General features: G+C 39.1%; 1 protein-coding gene across 1 annotated transcript; it reads left to right on the top strand.

The window, feature by feature from the left end:
- Positions 1-7,525: 7,525 nt before the first annotated feature.
- atp1a2a (ATPase Na+/K+ transporting subunit alpha 2a) lies at positions 7,526-22,051 on the top strand. The gene is made up of 13 exons (XM_062429299.1): positions 7,526-7,624; positions 8,415-8,524; positions 9,689-9,864; positions 12,709-12,845; positions 13,127-13,277; positions 14,018-14,186; positions 14,958-15,112; positions 17,282-17,405; positions 19,267-19,412; positions 19,505-19,635; positions 19,858-19,959; positions 20,175-20,266; positions 21,903-22,051. Exons 1-13 carry the CDS (start codon positions 7,593-7,595, stop codon positions 21,929-21,931), a joined length of 1,554 nt encoding a protein of 517 aa, XP_062285283.1. The 5' UTR covers positions 7,526-7,592; the 3' UTR covers positions 21,932-22,051.
- Positions 22,052-22,470: the final 419 nt, after the last annotated feature.

Below are 22,470 nucleotides of genomic sequence, written 5' to 3'. Positions count from 1 at the left end.
TCTCTGGCCCTCGAGGTGCCCAGACTTCCTTCTTGCATTAAGTAACAGCGGTGTGTCTTCTGACAGCACTCAAACACAGCAGTCAAGGCCCAGGCTGCACCACCATTACGAGAACAAGTCCCCATCTGCACCCGGAAAAACAGAGAAATGGAATTTCCTTGATCTATTTATTCATTCATGAAAAGGCACAAACAAGGACAAATCTTACGGGGCGTGTGTCCTTGTTTTGCGGCTGTTCATGAATGAATAAACAGGAACAAAGAGAAATCTATTGTCTTGGTTCGGCCCCTGTCGGTATATTGGGCGCCTGGTCAATCAGTTCAGCATTGATTTTAATAAATTGGCTCCAAAGGCGGGATTATTTGCACTGATCATTGCAGAATGTCACTGAGGAAGATTTTACAGGTTATCAGAAGAGAATTTTCTCTGATTTTATTTAAGCACCACGCAGGCAACTTTGTCACAAGCCAATAAATCTGCAAAAAAATACAAAAACAAATGTCAAGCAATGTGTATCCAAACAGAGGATAATCCATTCTGAGCCTCATAAAATAGGAATACTTACCCTGTGTTGATGGATATCTACATGTGCAAATAGTGTTTACATGTGCAAATATGCAGACAATTAATTTCTAAATATTAAAATGGATAGACAACATTTGAATGTGTATGACATGTTTGAATGTGTCATGCTTGTCTAATTTGCTCTAAATATACAGATTACATGTGGTTTACCTCTAAAAAGTGATCTGATGTCATTAATTGACTACTGTACACAAAACTGCACCACATACTTTTTTCTGCAGTACTTTAGCAACACCATTGCCTATTGGCAATAATCAATAGCAATGTGTTCCTGCAATATGATGTGAACTTTCGCTATCTGGAGTTTTCTTCTCTGCATAAAGTTAGAAAAAGCCCTTAAGAAACATTGCAAACAGCGTACGTGCCAAAGTAATCAGCTGAATTTCTCCAGCAGAAGTCAAAGTGCTGTTAACCAAATTTTTCTTAATCCCTTAGCCAGAAAATGAAAATTATGTTTTGTACTATCATGACTTTTACATTAAATATAACTTTAAGAGCAGTTTTGCTAATGCAGATGATACTTCGCTATCTGCATCATTAATGAGAACCATAATGGAAATAAAGAATGTCCTCTCAGGTGCAGCTTTAATCAGTTAATTAACACACAAATCCAGAAAGCTCCCCTCCACTGCAGAGCGATAAACACAGGCAGCCAGACAGACAACGCTCATTTCTTAATATGCATATGTGAGTGACTGCGCTAATGTGCGGCTGTGTGTGTGTTTCCCCAGAGGGACACAGTGGGAGATGCATCAGAGTCAGCTCTGTTTAAATGCATCGAGCTGTGCTGTGGGAGTGTTCGTGACATGAGAGCCAGAAACACCAAAGTGGTAGAGATCCCCTTCAACTCCACCAACAAGTACCAGGTACTGCATGGGAGGAATGTTTAATCATGGCTTTGTGTTTCTACTTCTTCTACTCCTTCTGCTCCTTCTACTCCTTCTACTCCTTCTACTTCTTCTACTTCTTCTACTTCTTCTACTTCTTCTACTCCTTCTGCTCCTTCTACTCCTTCTACTCCTTCTACTTCTTCTACTTCTTCTACTTCTTCTACTCCTTCTACTCCTTCTACTCCTTCTACTCCTTCTACTTCTTCTACTTCTTCTACTTCTTCTACTTCTTCTACTCCTTCTACTCCTTTGACTTCTTCTACTTCTTCTACTCCTTCTACTCCTTCTACTCCTTCTACTCCTTCTACTTCTTCTACTCCTTCTACTCCTTCTACTCCTTCTACTTCTTCTACTCCTTCTACTTCTTCTACTTCTTCTACTCCTTCTACTCCTTCTACTCCTTCTGCTTCTTCTACTCCTTCTACTTCTTCTACTTCTTCTACTCCTTCTGCTCCTTCTGCTCCTTCTACTTCTTCTACTCCTTCTACTCCTTCTACTCCTTCTACTCCTTCTACTCCTTCTACTCCTTCTACTTCTTCTACTTCTTCTACTCCTTCTACTCCTTCTACTCCTTCTACTTCTTCTACTCCTTCTACTCCTTCTACTTCTTCTACTTCTTCTACTTCTTCTACTCCTTCTACTCCTTCTGCTTCTTCTACTCCTTCTACTTCTTCTACTTCTTCTACTCCTTCTGCTCCTTCTGCTCCTTCTACTTCTTCTACTTCTTCTACTTCTTCTACTCCTTCTACTCCTTCTGCTCCTTCTACTCCTTCTACTCCTTCTACTCTTTCTGCTCCTTCTACTCCTTCTACTTCTTCTACTTCTTCTACTCCTTCTACTTCTTCTACTCCTTCTACTTCTTCTGCTCCTTCTACTTCTTCTACTCCTTCTACTCCTTCTACTTCTTCTACTTCTTCTACTCCTTCTACTCCTTCTACTTCTTCTACTCCTTCTACTTCTTCTACTTCTTCTACTCCTTCTACTCCTTCTACTTCTTCTACTCCTTCTACTTCTTCTACTTCTTCTACTTCTTCTACTGCTTCTACTCCTTCTACTCCTTCTACTCCTTCTACTCCTTCTACTTCTTCTACTTCTTCTACTTTTTCTACTCCTTCTACTTCTTCTACTCCTTCTACTCCTTCTACTCCTTCTACTTCTTCTACTCCTTATACTCCTTCTACTCCTTCTACTTCTTCTACTCCTTCTACTCCTTCTACTCCTTCTACTCCTTCTAATTCTTCTACTCCTTCTACTCCTTCTACTTCTTCTACTTCTTCTACTTCTTCTGCTTCTTCTGCTCCTTCTACTTCTTCTACTCCTTCTACTCCTTTTACTCCTTCTACTTCTTCTACTCCTTCTACTTCTTCTACTTCTTCTGCTTCTTCTGCTTCTTCTGCTCCTTCTACTTCTTCTGCTCCTTCTACTTCTTCTACTTCTTCTACTTCTTCTACTTCTTCTACTTCTACTTCTTCTACTTCTTCTACTTCTACTTCTTCTACTTCTTCTACTCCTTCTACTCCTTCTACTCCTTCTACTTCTTCTACTCCTTCTACTCCTTCTACTTCTTCTACTTCTACTTCTTCTACTTCATCTACTTCTACTTCTTCTACTTCTTCTACTCCTTCTACTCATTCTACTCCTTCTACTTCTTCTACTCCTTCTACTTCTTCTACTCCTTCTACTTCTTCTACTTCTTCTACTGCTTCTACTCCTTCTACTCCTTCTACTCCTTCTACTTCTTCTACTTCTTCTACTTGTTCTACTCCTTCTACTCCTTCTACTCCTTCTACTCCTTCTACTCCTTCTACTTCTTCTACTCCTTCTACTCCTTCTACTTCTTCTACTCCTTCTACTCCTTCTACTCCTTCTACTCCTTCTAATTCTTCTACTCCTTCTACTCCTTCTACTTCTTCTACTTCTTCTGCTTCTTCTGCTTCTTCTGCTCCTTCTACTTCTTCTACTCCTTCTACTCCTTCTACTTCTTCTACTTCTTCTACTCCTTCTTCTTCTTCTACTTCTTCTACTTCTTCTACTTCTTCTACTTCTACTTCTTCTACTCCTTCTACTCCTATTACTTCTTCTACTTCTTCTACTCCTTCTACTTCTTCTACTCCTTCTACTCCTTCTACTCCTTCTACTCCTTCTACTTCTACTTCTTCTACTCCTTCTACTCCTATTACTTCTTCTACTTCTTCTACTCCTTCTACTCCTTCTACTCCTTCTACTCCTTCTACTTCTACTTCTTCTACTCCTTCTACTCCTTCTACTCCTATTACTTCTTCTACTTCTTCTACTTCTTCTACTCCTTCTACTCCTTCTACTCCTTCTACTTCTTCTACTCCTTCTACTCCTTCTACTTCTTCTACTCCTTCTACTCCTTCTACTCCTTCTACTCCTTCTAATTCTTCTACTCCTTCTACTCCTTCTACTTCTTCTACTTCTTCTGCTTCTTCTGCTTCTTCTGCTCCTTCTACTTCTTCTACTCCTTCTACTCCTTCTACTTCTTCTACTTCTTCTACTCCTTCTTCTTCTTCTACTTCTTCTACTTCTTCTACTTCTTCTACTTCTACTTCTTCTACTCCTTCTACTCCTATTACTTCTTCTACTTCTTCTACTCCTTCTACTTCTTCTACTCCTTCTACTCCTTCTACTCCTTCTACTTCTACTTCTTCTACTCCTTCTACTCCTATTACTTCTTCTACTTCTTCTACTTCTTCTACTCCTTCTACTCCTTCTACTCCTTCTACTCCTTCTACTTCTACTTCTTCTACTCCTTCTACTCCTTCTACTCCTATTACTTCTTCTACTTCTTCTACTTCTTCTACTCCTTTTACTCCTTTTACTTCTTCTACTTCTTCTACTCCTTCTACTCCTTCTACTTCTTCTACTCCTTCTACTTCTTCTACTCCTTCTACTCCTATTACTTCTTCTACTTCTTCTACTTCTTCTACTCCTTTTACTCCTTTTACTTCTTCTACTTCTTCTACTCCTTCTACTCCTTCTACTTCTTCTACTCCTTCTACTCCTTCTACTCCTTCTACTCCTTCTAATTCTTCTACTCCTTCTACTCCTTCTACTTCTTCTACTTCTTCTGCTTCTTCTGCTTCTTCTGCTCCTTCTACTTCTTCTACTCCTTCTACTCCTTCTACTCCTTCTACTTCTTCTACTCCTTCTACTCCTTCTACTTCTTCTACTCCTTCTACTCCTTCTACTCCTTCTACTCCTTCTAATTCTTCTACTCCTTCTACTCCTTCTACTTCTTCTACTTCTTCTGCTTCTTCTGCTTCTTCTGCTCCTTCTACTTCTTCTACTCCTTCTACTCCTTCTACTTCTTCTACTTCTTCTACTCCTTCTTCTTCTTCTACTTCTTCTACTTCTTCTACTTCTTCTACTTCTACTTCTTCTACTCCTTCTACTCCTATTACTTCTTCTACTTCTTCTACTCCTTCTACTTCTTCTACTCCTTCTACTCCTTCTACTCCTTCTACTTCTACTTCTTCTACTCCTTCTACTCCTATTACTTCTTCTACTTCTTCTACTCCTTCTACTCCTTCTACTCCTTCTACTCCTTCTACTTCTACTTCTTCTACTCCTTCTACTCCTTCTACTCCTATTACTTCTTCTACTTCTTCTACTTCTTCTACTCCTTTTACTCCTTTTACTTCTTCTACTTCTTCTACTCCTTCTACTCCTTCTACTTCTTCTACTCCTTCTACTTCTTCTACTCCTTCTACTCCTATTACTTCTTCTACTTCTTCTACTTCTTCTACTCCTTTTACTCCTTTTACTTCTTCTACTTCTTCTACTCCTTCTACTCCTTCTACTTCTTCTACTCCTTCTACTCCTTCTACTCCTTCTACTCCTTCTAATTCTTCTACTCCTTCTACTCCTTCTACTTCTTCTACTTCTTCTGCTTCTTCTGCTTCTTCTGCTCCTTCTACTTCTTCTACTCCTTCTACTCCTTCTACTTCTTCTACTTCTTCTACTCCTTCTTCTTCTTCTACTTCTTCTACTTCTTCTACTTCTTCTACTTCTACTTCTTCTACTCCTTCTACTCCTATTACTTCTTCTACTTCTTCTACTCCTTCTACTTCTTCTACTCCTTCTACTCCTTCTACTCCTTCTACTTCTACTTCTTCTACTCCTTCTACTCCTATTACTTCTTCTACTTCTTCTACTTCTTCTACTCCTTCTACTCCTTCTACTCCTTCTACTCCTTCTACTTCTACTTCTTCTACTCCTTCTACTCCTTCTACTCCTATTACTTCTTCTACTTCTTCTACTTCTTCTACTCCTTTTACTCCTTTTACTTCTTCTACTTCTTCTACTCCTTCTACTTCTTCTACTCCTTCTACTTCTTCTACTCCTTCTACTCCTATTACTTCTTCTACTTCTTCTACTTCTTCTACTCCTTTTACTCCTTTTACTTCTTCTACTTCTTCTACTCCTTCTACTCCTTCTACTTCTTCTACTTCTTCTACTTGTCCTCCTTCAAATGTGAAAAGTTTATATCTCATAATCGTATTGTACTTGTTAGGATTCTTCTCCCTCTCCTTCTTTTTCTTTTCTACTTCTCCTCCTTCTTCAAATGTGAAAAGTTTATATCTGATAATTGCATTGTATTTGTTAGGATCCTTCTCCCTCTCCTTATTTTTCTTCTCTCCTTCTTCAAATGTGAAAAGTTTGTATCTCATAATCGTGTTGTACTGTATTTGTTAGGATTCTTCTTCTTTGAGAAGTTTATAAATCTCATAATTGACTGAATGGATTTTTACAAAATTCAGTTTGCATGATCTAAGGTGATGACTTAGTCAATGCATGAAATTTGGTAATGATTGATTAAAGTGAGCATGGCACATTATATTGAATCTAAATGATTGACATTTTATATCCCAGCCTTCAAAAAACAAATCAAAGTAACATCAATTGTACATCCTACAGAGCTGAATTTCAGCACATCCAATGAATTGTGACAATCATTTGCTTCACTCCACCTTATGATCAGCACAGACGTCCGCCGCTCTATATTTTTCAAAATATCAGTTGACATTTATGACTCCAGAAGTCTTCATTCACACTACCAAAATTGACACAAACATCATCTAAATTGTACAAGTGTTTCAAACGGTGTTCAGATCAGTCAAACGGTCATTTTTACTGTTTGATGTCATTTTAAAACACATTTCACAATTTTAAAACAAGCATGTAAAAGTTTAAATTGACAAAACACCCCAGATTTGTATGTGTGATATCACTACATCACGTTGTTGTGTGTGGACACCATGTCTCCTCGGTGGCACATTCAGTACGTCACCTTCTCTGGGGATATAAAGGTCGAGAGTTCAAATCCCCCGGTGTCCAATGCACACTTGCCAACCATGAGGCTATTTCTGTACGTGGCACGTTTTCAAATTCTTCTGAAGGTCATAATAAGTCACAGACTGCCCTTTGTGTTTGGACCCCGTTCATTGCTGCTTGCGGCTATATTTAAAGTTAATATTGAACCATGAAAAAGTCATCACACGGAGAATTAACACCTTGCTCAAGGGCATCGCAGCAATTAAGGCACGGGGATGTTTATGCTTCACTTTCCACTCCCGGTTCTTTCCTTGCCCATCTGGAGATTTGAACCAACATATGAATAACACAACAGTGATGTTGGAGCAAACAAAGGACTTCCTGCATGCATTTTGTGCACCTGTTCCCCGACTCAAAATAGGAACGTCTGTGTTGAGGGAAAAAAAGCAATTTTGCTCTGGTTTCCTGAGATTAGATATGCTGTGACTCAGATACAAATTACCTGGGTGAGTTTGTGGGTGTGTGTGTTTGTGTGCAGGAAGGTATAACACAACAGAAATACATGTGAGAGCATGAATGAAAGCTCCTTCAACTCAGGGAATACACATATGACTTGTTGAATATGACTGAGGAGCATTTCTGTATTGAGCTTTTTCGTTACGAAAACCTGCAATAAACTACATGTTGCGTCTTGTTCTGAAATAAATGTAACTGGATATATTTTGTTCTGAATCCTGACATGTTGTCTTCACCTCTTCCCCTTTCTTCAAGCTCTCTATCCATGAAGTGGAGGACAATCCCTCTGGTTATATTCTGGTCATGAAGGGAGCACCGGAGAGAATTCTGGACAGGTTGGCTAATCAATAATGGATCAATTGTACAACTCACCAGTGGAGGCACATAATTTTGACCTAATTTCAGCTACAGCCAGCTTTAGCTTTACACTTACTTTAATTTAATAAGAACAAAAATAATATCAATTCAAATGGTGCTATTATGTACAGTATACTTATGTTGCAGTAATAGCACTGCCTGACTTTTGTATCATAGATGTAGTGGAGGAGAATTCACCTTAATTTTCTTTAAATAACCTTTTTAAAGATAGAGTAATTGCCTGTGGCTGCCCAAATGGGACCCATGTGGTTTATTTTGGTAATATTGCCACCTGGCCAACCCATGTTAATGGTGTGTTATTTATTTGGATCTCCGTTAGTTGTTACCTTGGCAACAACTTATTCTCCTGTGTTGCTCCATGTTTAAAAAAAACAGTATAAATTAAAAAAAAAAAAAAAAAAAAAAAAAAATCTTAAGGTACATTACTGGAATAATATTCACCTATTAAGGTTAGAGAGCTTGTGCGTGCCACTGTCCCAGAACAATTTCCATCCACCTTTTACTTAAACATAAATATTTAATGTGTAATTAATTCAGAATATCACTTATAATGGTTTATTTAATGATCAACTGAAGGTCATAGTTAATACAGCTTGCCTTTTTATTTCGACATCAGCCATTACAGTATTATTTTCCTTTTGTTAACTCTGTACTTTTTATTTATTTTTATTTTTTTAACAGACTTGCTTTTCAGGTAGTTATTATAAGTGTTGGTAATAATATCATTAATAAATGGCTGTTTAACAGGTGCGGCAGCATCATGATCCATGGCCAGGAGTATCCACTTGATGATAGCTGGAAAGATGCTTTCCAAAATGCCTACATGGAGCTGGGAGGACTGGGAGAGAGAGTGCTCGGTATGTTTGGTTGCAAGTATTATCTGGCTTATCTGTGAATAGATAGTGTGGGAGAGACAGTTGGATACAGCCCATACTTTTTAAAATCTCCTTGTTAAAAAAAAGTAGTTTTGCCAAATGTCCCTATAACAGTGTAGAAAAAAAAGAAGATGCTTTTGGCATTGTAACAAAGCTGAAAGCTGAAGTGACCATTGTTACACAAAATGTTAGAGATATGTTTTTTAAATGGTGTGAAAAGTAGTATGTTCTGCTGAATGTATCATGAGATAATTCAGGTCAAACGCTGCACTAAACTAAATATCATCTGCACATCTGTAACACATTTTGTTATAAAATTGCATTTTATGTAAAAAATAAGTAATTACCTGAAGTTCAGCTTTCAATATCTCTTAAGTGTTGAGCATTCAGACTTTGCAAATGTCATCATTTTGAAAACCAAGGGGAAAAAAAAGTTACTTAGCATCTTCTAAAAGTGCCACAAGTAATAATTATGTGCAATCATCATTTTCTTAGAGTAGGTGTCACTTTTTTCTTTCTTTTTCGAACAGTGAATGTGGACTAATGCCATTTTTGGAGTGAAACACCTGAATTCATGTAAATTATTGAATCTCAGTTATACCTAAGGTGATGATGATGATGATGGGTTGGGTGTTTTGTGACAAAAAGTGTTCCTCCACATTTAGACAGAGCCTGGTTTTTCATCAGCAGCATTTTATTTTTGCTTTGTTCCATAGGGCTTCACCAGATACATATTTCAGAGGTTGTGGATCATGAATTAATAAGAGTGGCTGATTCAATTTGTCTTTCAGATCTGGAACCTACATCTAAAATTAAAAATGATTTGTATGCATACTGTAAGGTAAAGGATCATTGCAGTCAGAGGACAATGCATTTTTTGAAAGTGTCTTTCAGAGCCTTTTGTTGAGTTTCATATTTTACTTTACATTGTTCTACGTTGCTTAAAGTAGCAACAGCAAAATACTCTGGAGCAGCCTTATTGTTTATAGGATGTTTAGGGCTCAAATCATCCTTAGGGTCATGAAAAATAGGTCCACTTTTTAAAATGTCAGGTAAATGTTCCTTTCTCACTAGCTCAGTAGACTATGAGTTGTTATTTTAAGTCAGTTATGAACAATAACCTCACTGCTCCCTCTTCTCTCACAGGCTTCTGCCACTTTAATCTGCCTCCATCCCAGTTCCCTCGAGGATACACCTTCGACGAGGAGGACATGAACTTCCCTACCGAGCAGCTCTGCTTCCTGGGCCTCATCTCCATGATTGATCCACCGCGTGCCGCTGTGCCTGATGCAGTGGGTAAATGCCGCTCCGCTGGCATCAAGGTAATTGGTTCCACATATTCACCCTTCATTGTAGTTCCTGAAAAGCCTTTTTTTGGGGGCTTCATTTATCAAGCTCTCAAGAGAAGGAATTTGCATGTCAAAATTCTTTCAAACACAAATGGAGTCCAAACGAGAACCGATCACTTCACGGGGCTTTGATAGCTGATAATCAATGTAGAAATGAAGTGTTTTTTTTCTTCAGGAAGCTGCTGATAACATATTCACTGCATACACTCTAAAAAGAAGACCAGTCTAAGTAACAGAAGCAAGGTGAACAGTTTTGATGTTTGTTCAAAGGACGTCAACTCTCTCTATCTGAGCTTTAAAATTAGAATTGTCAGTTTTTGTGGAAACAATGAGTAACAGAAATAAGAATAAATGTAACTCTGAAAATGAAATATATAGATAACAGCTTTGGGATCAGCAATCACTCAATCTTAAGGACAGCAAAAATGTATTTTTTTATGTGAAGACAAAGCAAAAGCAAAGATAAAGATAGAGGATGGAGTCATTATATTCCAATATGAAGTTTTTGTAAAAGGTTCCATTTTGTGAAATGATTACAGTTTTTTCTTCATTATATGCTATGCAAATACACACAGAGCAAATGTTTTGTCTGAAAGTAATTACCCAGGCCGAAGGAAGGTCAAACAACTTCCAACAGAGATTAAAATGGATAATGAGTTGGAATGTGTCATTCTAATTCAGAGGAAGTATTACAAATACAGGATTTTGCACATTTAATTTCAGGTACAGTATTTTATCATGCTTCTGTCGACATTCACATTTGTGAAAGACACGCTGTAATTGGCTTAAAGAACAAACGTGAGGCAGAAGTGAGTGAAAGTATAACTATTGTTTAAGTGTAGTAAATGGCTGAGGAGTTTATGCTTAAAAAAGGCAACAAAACTGACAACATGTTTGATTAAGAGTATGAGTGGGTAAATAGAGGCTAAGACCAAGGAAGCAAATGGCACTGGATAAGCTACGATACAGTTGAATATACATCAGTTCAATCAGGAGAGACAAGTAAATAGAAAGATATTTATTGTAAATATGTAATGAACAAAATCTTAGTAATGACAAAGTCTTTGGCGCTTGAACTCCATGAGGAATCCTCTCTGAACGGCTGCATATATATGTAGATCCCCATGAAGTCCAGACACTGGTGATGGTGATTGCTAATGAGACTGAAGACAAGATGGCAGATGGGAATAGACTGCAGATCCTGTAGAGAATGGCGGAGATGGGGAGGTGGTGGGGCGCAGGAACAGCTGAATGACAGGACTGAAGCAAAGAGAAAGAGGCACATTTAAACGGACCGCTACAGGATGATAGGCTAAGGCTGAAGTGTGGCGATTTGCTATTGGTTGCTGAGATTGGCAGGTGACTGGCAACAATTGAGATAACGCCCTAGACATAGAAATCTAGGTAATAGATGAGCATGCTTGAAGGAGGCAGAAGTTACCAGTTATGCCTGTATGTTTAGAGTCTTCTGACTGAACTTTCGCTAAGCTTCATTTCTCTCATGGGCTCTCTTCCATCATTCACATTTAAAATTAACTACTTAAACTAAAGTGGGGTTTAAAGTAGCTGACATGATTGTTAGTGTGTTATTCTATGCAGATGATACACTTTTACAAGCTGTGACAAGCTGTGTGAACATCCTTCATATAAATGGTGTGTCAGATAGGTTTAGTGTCAGAAACTGAGTGTATTGTCTAACACAATTTAACACATATTGCTGCACATACCTGTAGAAATCTGGTGTGTTTCCTCATAACTGAGCCCAGGAAGAAACTAGAGCACATGGCTCCGTTGCTTTAATTGCTTTTTTTGGGGAAGGGGGGCTTAAAAGACTGTTTTTTCATCTTTGATACGCAGCACCAATCCATTGGCTTTAGTGCAATCATATAGAGCTCTATGTTTATTGCACGTCTATAAAACCTGTGTCTGTCCAAACATAAAGTATGGTGGTAGTGGGGATTTCAAGAATGTACCCTATATAACTCATTATTACTTCACATAAAAGTTTTCAGAAATGATATACCAGATATTTCCAAGTTATTGTTTGTACTATACTGGATACATTTATAAACCTAAACTATGGACATATTGCCTCGTGACTATCTATATATAAGAATAACCTGTTCTACTTTCCAGTTTCTTTGCTTGTGAAATAAATAAAAATGGTACATTTAATACCGTTGCAGAGGTGGACAGATTTGTTCTGCTTTTGGAGAAATTGAGAATGAAACCCATTATACAACATGTTCCATTGTCACTTATGTGGTGAAATGAGAAGTGAGCTTTTCAGTAAAACCCTCATTCTTCCGATTTCTTTTATTTAGATTATAATAAAAGATTGTATCAGAAAAGCTCCTCCAGGACTTGAAGCAAGTCACACTAAAACTCAACACTGAAACTAGTATAACCTTGTTGAAGGAGAACCGAAAATATGCTGCCTGAAACCAGTTATGTGTTATTCTTGACTGTTGACCTGTTGCAGATGCACTGGGGGGCTGTTGAATGAGGATGAGCAAATATTTCAAGATGGTCAGATATCCAGTCTGAATACTACAGGAACCAAAGACAAATACAGGGCTTTTTTTTGGTCCAAACTCCTTTTCTGTAGAATAAACTGCTGGAGTTGGACCTCTAACCCCTAATAGCGCCATTCTTTTCCAGTGTAACCATACAAAACATCTGGATGACTTATAGACCATAGAGGTCCATATGGTACCATACCTCAAACATGCTGTGACACATGGCATACCGATGTGATACAGAGGGATGTAAAGTGATAATACTCTGTGATTTACGGGACCTTTTGTGTATGGACAGGTGATCATGGTAACCGGGGACCACCCAATCACGGCCAAGGCCATTGCTAAGGGTGTGGGCATCATCTCCGAGGGCAACGAGACGGTTGAGGACATCGCTGAGAGACTGAACGTCCCTCTGAGCCAAGTTAACCCCAGGTCTGTGTGTGTGTGTCAGGGGAGGGTTAGGCTGTGTGCTCAAGCATCCAAGAGTAACTTTTTTTGTGTGTGTGTGTGTGTATGAGTATGTGGGCAGTGATGTGTGTGTGTTAGCTGGAAAAGAAAAGCATGAAAAAGTGCACAAGGCAGTGTAATGTGTTTGGTAGACAGCGAGAGACAACCTCAAGGTGAATGCATGAAAATGTCATTGTGCTCCTTTGCATAATCGTCCCCAATATCAGCGAGTCCTTACTGTGTTCGTGTCTGTGTTTGTTTCCCAGGGATGCCAAGGCTTGCGTGGTACACGGCTCGGACTTAAAGGACATGAGTGCGGAGTACCTGGACGACCTGCTGAGGAACCACACTGAGATAGTGTTCGCTCGTACTTCTCCTCAACAGAAGCTCATCATAGTGGAGGGCTGCCAGAGACAGGTCAATGGACAGGAGCGTGTGTGCGTGTGTGAGAGAATGTGTGAATGTGTGTGTTTCGGCCTTTTCAAGAGCAATGCAGCTGAATAGAGAATGTGTGTGTTTATATAGCTGAATGTAAGTATGAGTATGTGTGTTTGTGATTAAGTCTGGATGAATGCTTGAATGTGTGGAGGTATGGTTGAATACAGGTGTGTGTGTATGTGTTTGTCCCTACCATTTAAAGCTGAATACATTTTTCCTTGTGTGTGTTTGTGCTATTTGTTAAAGCAGGTGGTTGAATGGCTGAATGCAGGGCTTTGTTTGTGTGTGCTTGTGCATGCTATGAAGGCCTGTTTGCAAGTACATGTTTGAATACAAGTGTATATCTGTAAAGTATATGATTAACTACATGTCTTATGTGTAATTTTAATAATTCAAATCATTTATATATATGCTTTGATTTGTGTTCTCAGCTTTTATGAAAAATGTCAAAAATAAATGTGTGTATAAATCTGCATACACCCCCATATATTGAGGTCATGCTACAATTCACCCTGACTCACTCACTTTCACTCCATGTGACTGAATGATTGCAACTCAATTTCATTTTTCATTTAATCTCCCCAGAGCTGCTTTGAAAAGACATTATTAAGACAGAAGGGGAGGGTGGAGGAGAGGGAAGTGGAGAGAGAAAAGCTTAAATCATCGTACTTATCTTTCTTTTCTTGACACTTTTTGTTCGTTGGTCCTCGTGGGTCCAGGGGGCGATCGTGGCTGTGACAGGCGACGGCGTGAACGACTCTCCGGCCCTGAAGAAAGCAGACATTGGCGTTGCCATGGGGATCGCCGGCTCTGATGTGTCCAAGCAGGCGGCTGACATGATCCTGCTGGACGACAACTTCGCCTCTATCGTCACGGGAGTGGAGGAGGGTGAGTGTGGTGGTGGTGGTGGTGCTGCTGGTGGAGTGACAGAGAGAAAGAAAGACCAGGATGACAGAATGGAGGAGAAAATAAAGAACATGATAGATAGAAGGATGGAGGAAGAAAAAAACATGTCATGTAGCATCAGACACTGATGATAATTATAAACTTAATATCATATCATAGCATTAAAAAAAAGTGGTTATATTTTGGAATGACTGTCAATGATTTAATACAGTTAGACAAGTGAGACCTTGTTCACAAGTGTGAGAATTTGAGACTTGTTAAATCTGAATTACTTAGACTTAACTCAATGAGCACTTGAAATTTTTAACTGATACAAATTACAGCAACAGGCAGGCCCATTTAGTTGTTTGTTGTTGCATTTTAACAGCCATTAACAGCTTTGAAAGGAAAATGCTCAGACACCTGAAAGACATTAATCTTGACCTACAATGATCTTATTAAGATTTGTGAATTGACATGGATTTTTCCTCAAAGAGAAATGCTCTGACGGACTTTAGATTTGACTTTAGACTGAGCACAAGAAACTGGTATTTAATCTGATGTCAGAGTGGCTGAAATGGTCTGAGGAAAAACATGACTAATGCTGATATGCTGGCAGATTCAGTCTGGAAAGTTCACCTTGACCTGGAGCCTGTATTATCAGTATAATATGATAACCAATATCCCACCCAATAACTCCTCACATCACAGTAATTATCAATTTATTCATATCATCCGGCTCTACTTATGACCTTTTGTTTCTGATCCCTGCAGGTCGTCTGATCTTTGACAACTTGAAGAAGTCCATCGCATACACACTGACCAGCAACATCCCCGAGATCTCGCCATTCCTCTTCTTCATCATCGCCAACGTTCCTCTTCCACTGGGAACGGTCACCATCCTCTGTATCGACCTGGGCACTGACATGGTGAGCAGTGGGGACAACGAACCCTCAAATCCCTTTATTTATTATCTCAAACCCTGCATTATCTCACTCTGGTGTTTTGACAAAGTCACTGGGGGAAAAAAAATTGTCTCAATTCCTGTATATATGTGTATATATATAATTGAACACATCTCCCCTTTCCTCTGGATTGTAGGTGCTTTTATGTATTTTTGAAAAACGTTTAAAAGCAATTTTCACCCCTTTTTTCTTTTATTAAATTATGTTCATTACAAGAGGTCATGGAAATAAAACGTAATGTTTTAGATGTATCTTAATGTTTTGGTAATATTCCAGGACCCTCACGGTGCTCAAAGCTAATTGTTGGCAAACTTCAGTGATTCCGCAGGTTGCATGACTACGGGCGAGCTAAAGGTGACAATAAGGAAACTAGTGTTAATACTGGTGTCAAAAATGAGTGCCTGAAGGTAAAAAGAACAAAACGATTGGTTTAATTTGTTCTTTCTGTCGGCGGGAGAAATTCACTTTTGGCTCACTGCCGACGACCATTTGTTCAAGCAGAACAAAGACGGGGTGACGCTCACATACAGATTTACATTTCACAGCTCTGCCATTTCTAGATGCCAGTCTCTCCATTGTATTTCTAACAGCAACAAAAAGAGTTGCTGGCATGCGGCTTGCCTGAGGGGCGTAATCCATCATTGCAAAAGAAAGGAAGCAAAGGATTAATTTATTCAAAAGAACTTGTTCACTTGTGTTCATTACTTTAACTTTAATTTTTCCTGCTGTCAGACACCAGACATTAGTGTGCGACTGAAAATGGTTCTTATACATCCCGATGAGCCAGGAGCAAAACTTTTATGAGGTTCATGTATTATAATGGCCTCATATTCGACTGCCAAGAAGTACTTTAAGTCTCTACAGGTAAGAGATAAAGGGGGGAAGTCTGCTCACATTGCTTATAAAGCAATTCCACTTATTTTACTCAGGTGACATCAAAGATGAACATCTTTGATTTTATAGCAGCAGGACAGATTTGTCATACTGACAAATATTTACTTGACTGTCTCAGATCACAGGAATAGTACATTCTTTATTGGCTGGATTTTTCTTTTATGATGTGATGACTGAAGTTTAAAAGCACCTAATTTGCGCACCTGTTTTGCATATAAAAACCCTCCCCTTCAAAGTAACATGTCTGCATGTATTTAATAACTGCTGGTGGAGTGAGCAGCTGGATGTCTGCTTTGAAGAGCGGGTTCCTAAAATGTAAATATTTAAGATTTTCAATAAAGTACCTGAAAAGTGTTTAAAGTACAGTAACACAAGTAAAACTACAAATTTCCCATGTCTACTGGTGAGGTTGTTAACAGCTTGTTAACAGCTTAGTTCAACTGCGGGCTGCAGGCTGGAGGGCTCTGCTGAGATTTAGCAGTGACAAGCAGCACTTGGAGTCTGCTATGCTTATTTTTAGCAAGAACTGCAATGTGGAAAAGGATGACTGCAAAAGATGTTTATCAAAGCAAGATGTGGCACACTTAAGAATGCTTCATGAGTGAAATTTGGATATTGCACTCAGACACACACACACACACATACACACACTCACCATTTCTAAAGGTAAGGTGAAAAAAAAAAACCAAAACAATAACACATCCTCTTACCTCTCCTTGTCTTTCTCAGCTGCTTTGGGTCAGGGGAGTGCCACATCAAAACAAACCAGATCTGTATACCACAGCATGGGTTCAGTTTCACACAGTGCCAAGGCCCAAACTCATATCCCACCTAAGTCGCAGGGATTTCGTGCCTTAAGTCACACATATCGCTCTGTTGCTTACCTGATAAAACCAGCCAATATAGGGTCTTTATTGCAGAGACCTTTCTTCCCCTTCTGTTTTATGACTGTCTTAAAATTCACCATCAGCCTCTCTCTTATTTTCTCTCCTCCATACCTCTCTCTCCATAACTGTCACCACTTCTTTTTTTCTTCTCTCCTTGCCCTTTTTCTGTCTTTTCTCCCTCCACCCGGTGATTGAATGCTGAATTATATCAATAGTGATATGTCTAGCCTACCCTGTGACTGGCAATGTCATCATGCCTTTGTACCTATGCATCAAAGACAAATTCCTTCACATTTATTGTACAGGGTGCATAAAACCAGCTGATTCTGTTCTATCCTCCTGTTCTTTGCAGGTTCCAGCTATTTCATTGGCTTATGAGACGGCGGAGAGTGACATCATGAAACGCCAACCCAGGAACCCCAGGACAGACAAGCTGGTCAATGAACGCCTCATCAGCATGGCCTATGGACAAATAGGTTTGTCCTTATAATGTCTTTTAGCTCTTAAACCTGAATCACTCTGATGGGCTTTTTGTAAAGAAGTGATGGTGATAATAAACATCACACACATAAAAATATTACATTTTGACGTTTATCACACATTTCTTACTGCGGATTTACCTTTATGAATGTTCAGGCACGTACAGTTTAAGAAAAGAGATCCAGAGGTGAGCAGACAGTCAGGAGAGAGTCCCACAATTTTCTTCTAATTGTTGTGACATTTACAGCAAAATGAGAGTAGAGAGGGCAACTATTTTCTACTTAATCTTGGTCATGTTTCACCAGTTGGAGCCTCACTTGAATGCTTGCTTTTTTATCTCTGGTTTTATATGGTTTGGGAATAGTGAAAATTCAAAGGCTGGCCCAATTTCATAGGCTGTTAAATAGGTCAAAACATGACAGGGCTTCATTGGATGACATACAATTTCAAGATGAACACACTCAAAACAGCCAGCAACTCAGATCCACTACCATCATTTTTCCAAGATGAGCACTGCAGGGGCAAAACTTTTACGAGTTGCATCAAATCACATTTAAAAACCACTGTCCTGACACTACAACTTAAAGTCCTTCAGCATCTGAAGTGGACATTTGATTGATGATCTGATCCAGAGTGACACACGATGAGTGCAGTAGCTTTAAAAAATATGACTCACCAGCATTACAAGCAACCACCAGTGGGGAATAGTAAAATTGCCAAAGTAACAGCCCCAATAAAATGATACAAACAATATTCTCATTACAGTGAAAGTGGTGTCAAAGTGTCTATCAACATAAACGCTGACCTGGTGCAGGGTTTCAATTTAACAACGTCTTGAATGGGAAGATTAATAAGCACTGTCTCGATTCTTGATCAGTATTCAGGGAGGTTTGGTATATGTGAACACTTAAGATCTGAACTAAGATGTCCATCATGTTGAGAATATTACGCCCACTCTGACAAAATGAATTTGCCAACATGAAATTTACAACTCATTATCAACTATTATTCCAGTCCTCAGCTGTCTGCAGCCATTTACTTACAAAAGAGCAACAGCATTGTTGAGGGGAAGAGGATATAATCACCTGTGCAGTTGTAATAAAATAGTAATTGATAAACACCAGGTGTATTCGGGCTCAATGTCCAGAGCTACTAAAGGCTCCCAGGATACAAGTCCGTTTAATTGGTGTAATTTGTGTGAATTAATTATACAAACCTATTGGAGCAGCAGTATTATTAGTGTTGTTGTTTGGCAAAGTTAGCTTTGTTTCTAGTAATTCCTACTAAGGTGTCCAAATGAATTTGATAATGGTTTAAACTGCACTGAGATCATTGTCTTGAAAACACAACATAAATCCAGTGGGTAACACTTCTAATAATTTCCGAGGAAGTTTCCTGGAAAGGAAAATGCACTTTGCTACTAATTGTGCAGAAAATGGAGACAGTGTTAAATCAGTTAACTTTAAATCCGTTGATTACAGTTAATTGCTAGTGTTGTGTGTCTTTTAATCAGAGCGCAGCGGGTCAGTTGAGCATGCAAAAATGTTAGATTTTTCTGCAAGCTAGCGTACAATTCGTCATATACTGTGGATAGAAGAGAGTTTCAAATAATACATTTATAACAAATTAATATTTATGTGGAGCAGTCCTTTTAGAAACCAACAACTGCTTAAAAACTCACCATACCTTACAAAAGTCTAACTAAAATAACTTCTTGTAATTAGTGCCATAGTTCATAACAAAGTTCTATCCAAGAGAATTATAAGGGAATTACACACTTCATGCATCACTAATATAACACTAAAAAGAGTATACAATGTTTTGGCATTGATCACTTATGCACATTTTTATTGCCAGGTATGATCCAGGCTCTGGCTGGTTTCTTCACCTACTTTGTGATTTTGGCTGAGAACGGCTTCCTCCCCGCGTTCCTGGTGGGCATCCGTATCAGTTGGGACAACCGCAATGTTAATGACCTGGAAGACAGCTATGGGCAGCAGTGGGTAAGTCTCACGGACAGATACACACCAGCGCACCCTTTGAATATACCCATACACACTAGGGAATAACTAGAATGTGTGTTTCCACCTGTCAGACCTACGAGCAGAGGAAGATTATTGAATTCACCTGCCACACCGCCTTCTTCGCCAGCATCGTAGTTGTCCAGTGGGCCGATCTTATTATCTGCAAGACCAGGAGGAACTCCCTCTTTCAGCAGGGCATGAAGTGAGTGAGAAAAACATTAAATGTAATGAAGGGTTGGAGAAAGGGACGAAGCACCAGGGGAGACATTTCTTAAAAGTTTAAGTTGCAGCTTAGCTTTTGTGGTGATTCATCTTCAAGTCAGTAATTTGTGATTATAATTTTTGTGATGTTTTCTGGTATGCTGAACACTTTTTATCAATTTGAGCCTCTGCCCCGTCTCTGATGTGCTCTTCTGTTCAACAGGAACCGAATCCTGATCTTCGGCATGTTTGTTGAGACTGCTCTGGCTGCCTTCCTCTCCTACTGCCCAGGAATGGACATTGCCTTGCGCATGTACCCCATGAAGTACGCCATGCATATGCATATCTCCACTGAACCGAAAAATAACCTCTTAAAGACCTAATATGCTACCATTAGCCTGTCACTCAGGACTTTAAATGAAGTCAGCAATAGTCTTAAACACCAACTTGTTATCCTTCACATTCAAAAATGTCCATTCTGCCTCTGACTCACTGCTACTCTGTCCATCCCCATCCCTGTTTCTATTCTTCTCTTCTCAGGATCCCATGGTGGTTCTGTGCTTTCCCATACAGTCTTCTCATCTTCATTTATGATGAGATCCGTAAATTCATTCTGAGGAGGAGCCCTGGAGGTAAGTAGTTATTAGGAGAAACCAAGATTTAAAAGGTCTAAACCTCGTTATCTTGTTAAGAAGCTTGGAGGGAAAAAGGGAAAGTGATGGTGGTTGAGGCTCCTACCTCGAGAACCGAACATGCCACTTTCCTCCAAGACCTTCTTTGCTGTGTCTCCTGTCCGCTGTGCCTCTCTGTCTTCCTGAATTTGTTAAAAACAAATATCCTAAAAGAGGACATTGTCCACTCCTTTAAGGAAGCGCTGATTGACAAACTCACCCCAGCTTTACTTTGCTTATCTGACCTGAAGAATCCTAGAAAGCATTTGCCAGATGGTGACATGATAGAGAAGTTCACTGTCAGTCCAAATGAGCACAAACAATTGTATAAAAACAGCTCTGAACTGTTTTGAATAGAGATAGGAAAGAAAAGTACAGATACTAATTTCACAAAACAATGTTGGTAGCAATTATGGATAATTATTGGCGACAAAGGACGTAAGCTTTCATTTTGGTTTAATGTTGAAAGCATGGAGTTTCAAAACAGAGGTTTTCAGCATCGGTACCAGCTGTCACATTTAAATCTCTTTCATTTTTGTTTTTGTGATAGAAATTTTAGCAATTTGCATGTTTGTTTCCTGGCAGATTATAAAGTGATCTTTGGCATTTAATGTAGATTATAAAGAAGGAAAGAAGAGTCGTTATTAACCCTATATATGTAACCATGAAAGCGACTTAATACCGAACCCTTAGCATTGCAGCTGAACACTGTAGCACACAAGCAGGGACTCAGCAGAACACAAGTCGCTCCATGCAGTTCTCCAGCTTGCAAAGCCACAGCCTCCGCAACACTCCACTGATTACTATTGTCTTCCAGGTTTGCTTTCTGACTAAATAGAATATAAATGCAGTGCTGTCTGGCAGTTTGCTTGAGAATTTCATTTGATAAATGGAGCATAAAATCACAGCTAATAAACAAGAAAACATCCAATGGTGGATATCAAACATACAGATTACTGCTGAAATCTAATTCAGTCTGATCCTTGGGCCAAAGGCTGCCTGTGCACCATATGTCAACCACAACCTTCTGTGAAATGACTAAATATAAGGCAGCAATGTTTATGTATTAAGCCTACTAGTGAGTTCTTTCACCAGGAAACAAATGATACCTGTCCGACACCCACAGAACCAGCAGCAAATGTTGAGAAAGGAAATTACAGGAGGCTGATGAAGAGTTATAAGACATATGCCAGAGATCATACACATGATATGGACACACAACAATGGCTCAAAATCTGTTCATTGCCACAGCGTTTCAGCTGATGAGGGCCAAGACACGGGGAGACAAATGCAATTTATCGTGACAGTTAATCATTTCTGTTAATCTGTGTGTCATGGGCTGCTGATCAGAGTCATAGAGTTATAAGGGGATTCATTTGGAAATGTACAGAGACAAAGGCGCTGAGATGAATACAAATAGAGTGATACAAAAGGATATTATGAAAACTGCTCGCCTGTCACTTTGGTCTCTGACACTTTCTCTCTTTCTCTCCCTTCTGTGTCTCTCTCTCTCTCTCTCTCTCTCTCTCTCTCTCTCTCTCTCTCTCTCTCTCTCTCTCTCTCTCTCTCTCTCTCTCTCTCTCTCTCTCTCTTCCAGGTTGGGTGGAGCTGGAGACATATTATTAACATTCAGAAAATGTCAGTTTGAATTGTGTGTCTGAGAGTGTGAGTGTGGGTGTATGTGTTCATTTGTGTTTGTGCTTGCTTGTGAGGGTATATCTGTGTGTGTGTGTGTGTGTGTGTGTGTGTGTGGTGTGTGTGTGTGTGTGTGTGTGTTAGTGTCTGTCAGTTGTAACATTGCATGGATCAGTTCACAGATCTGATTGTCATAAAAATACTGCTGAAAATAGGCTTTTGATTGTGCTTTGAGTTTTTTTGTTTTGTTTTCCCAGAAGACATTTCCAGCAGAACAATAGTAATGTACACCTCCGTGCCTTAGATAAGCTGTTATCAAAGTGATGTATCATAGCCTGTTTTGGCTATAGAGGAATACCTAAATGTCGTTCACTATATGAAATGTACCAAATAAAATGTATTCCAAAATATCCTCCGTCATTGTTTCAATTATTTATTTATGTGGCTATTACAGTGGCTACCAGACAGTGTTCATGAACAGAATGATGGTGTCTGGATTTGTTTTTTATGTTTAACCTTTAATTCAAAGG

The sequence above is a fragment of the Scomber scombrus genome, chromosome 11, assembly GCF_963691925.1.
Source record: "Scomber scombrus chromosome 11, fScoSco1.1, whole genome shotgun sequence".
Classification (NCBI taxonomy): domain Eukaryota; kingdom Metazoa; phylum Chordata; class Actinopteri; order Scombriformes; family Scombridae; genus Scomber; species Scomber scombrus.
This window is presented reverse-complemented; position numbering and strand designations above follow the sequence as displayed.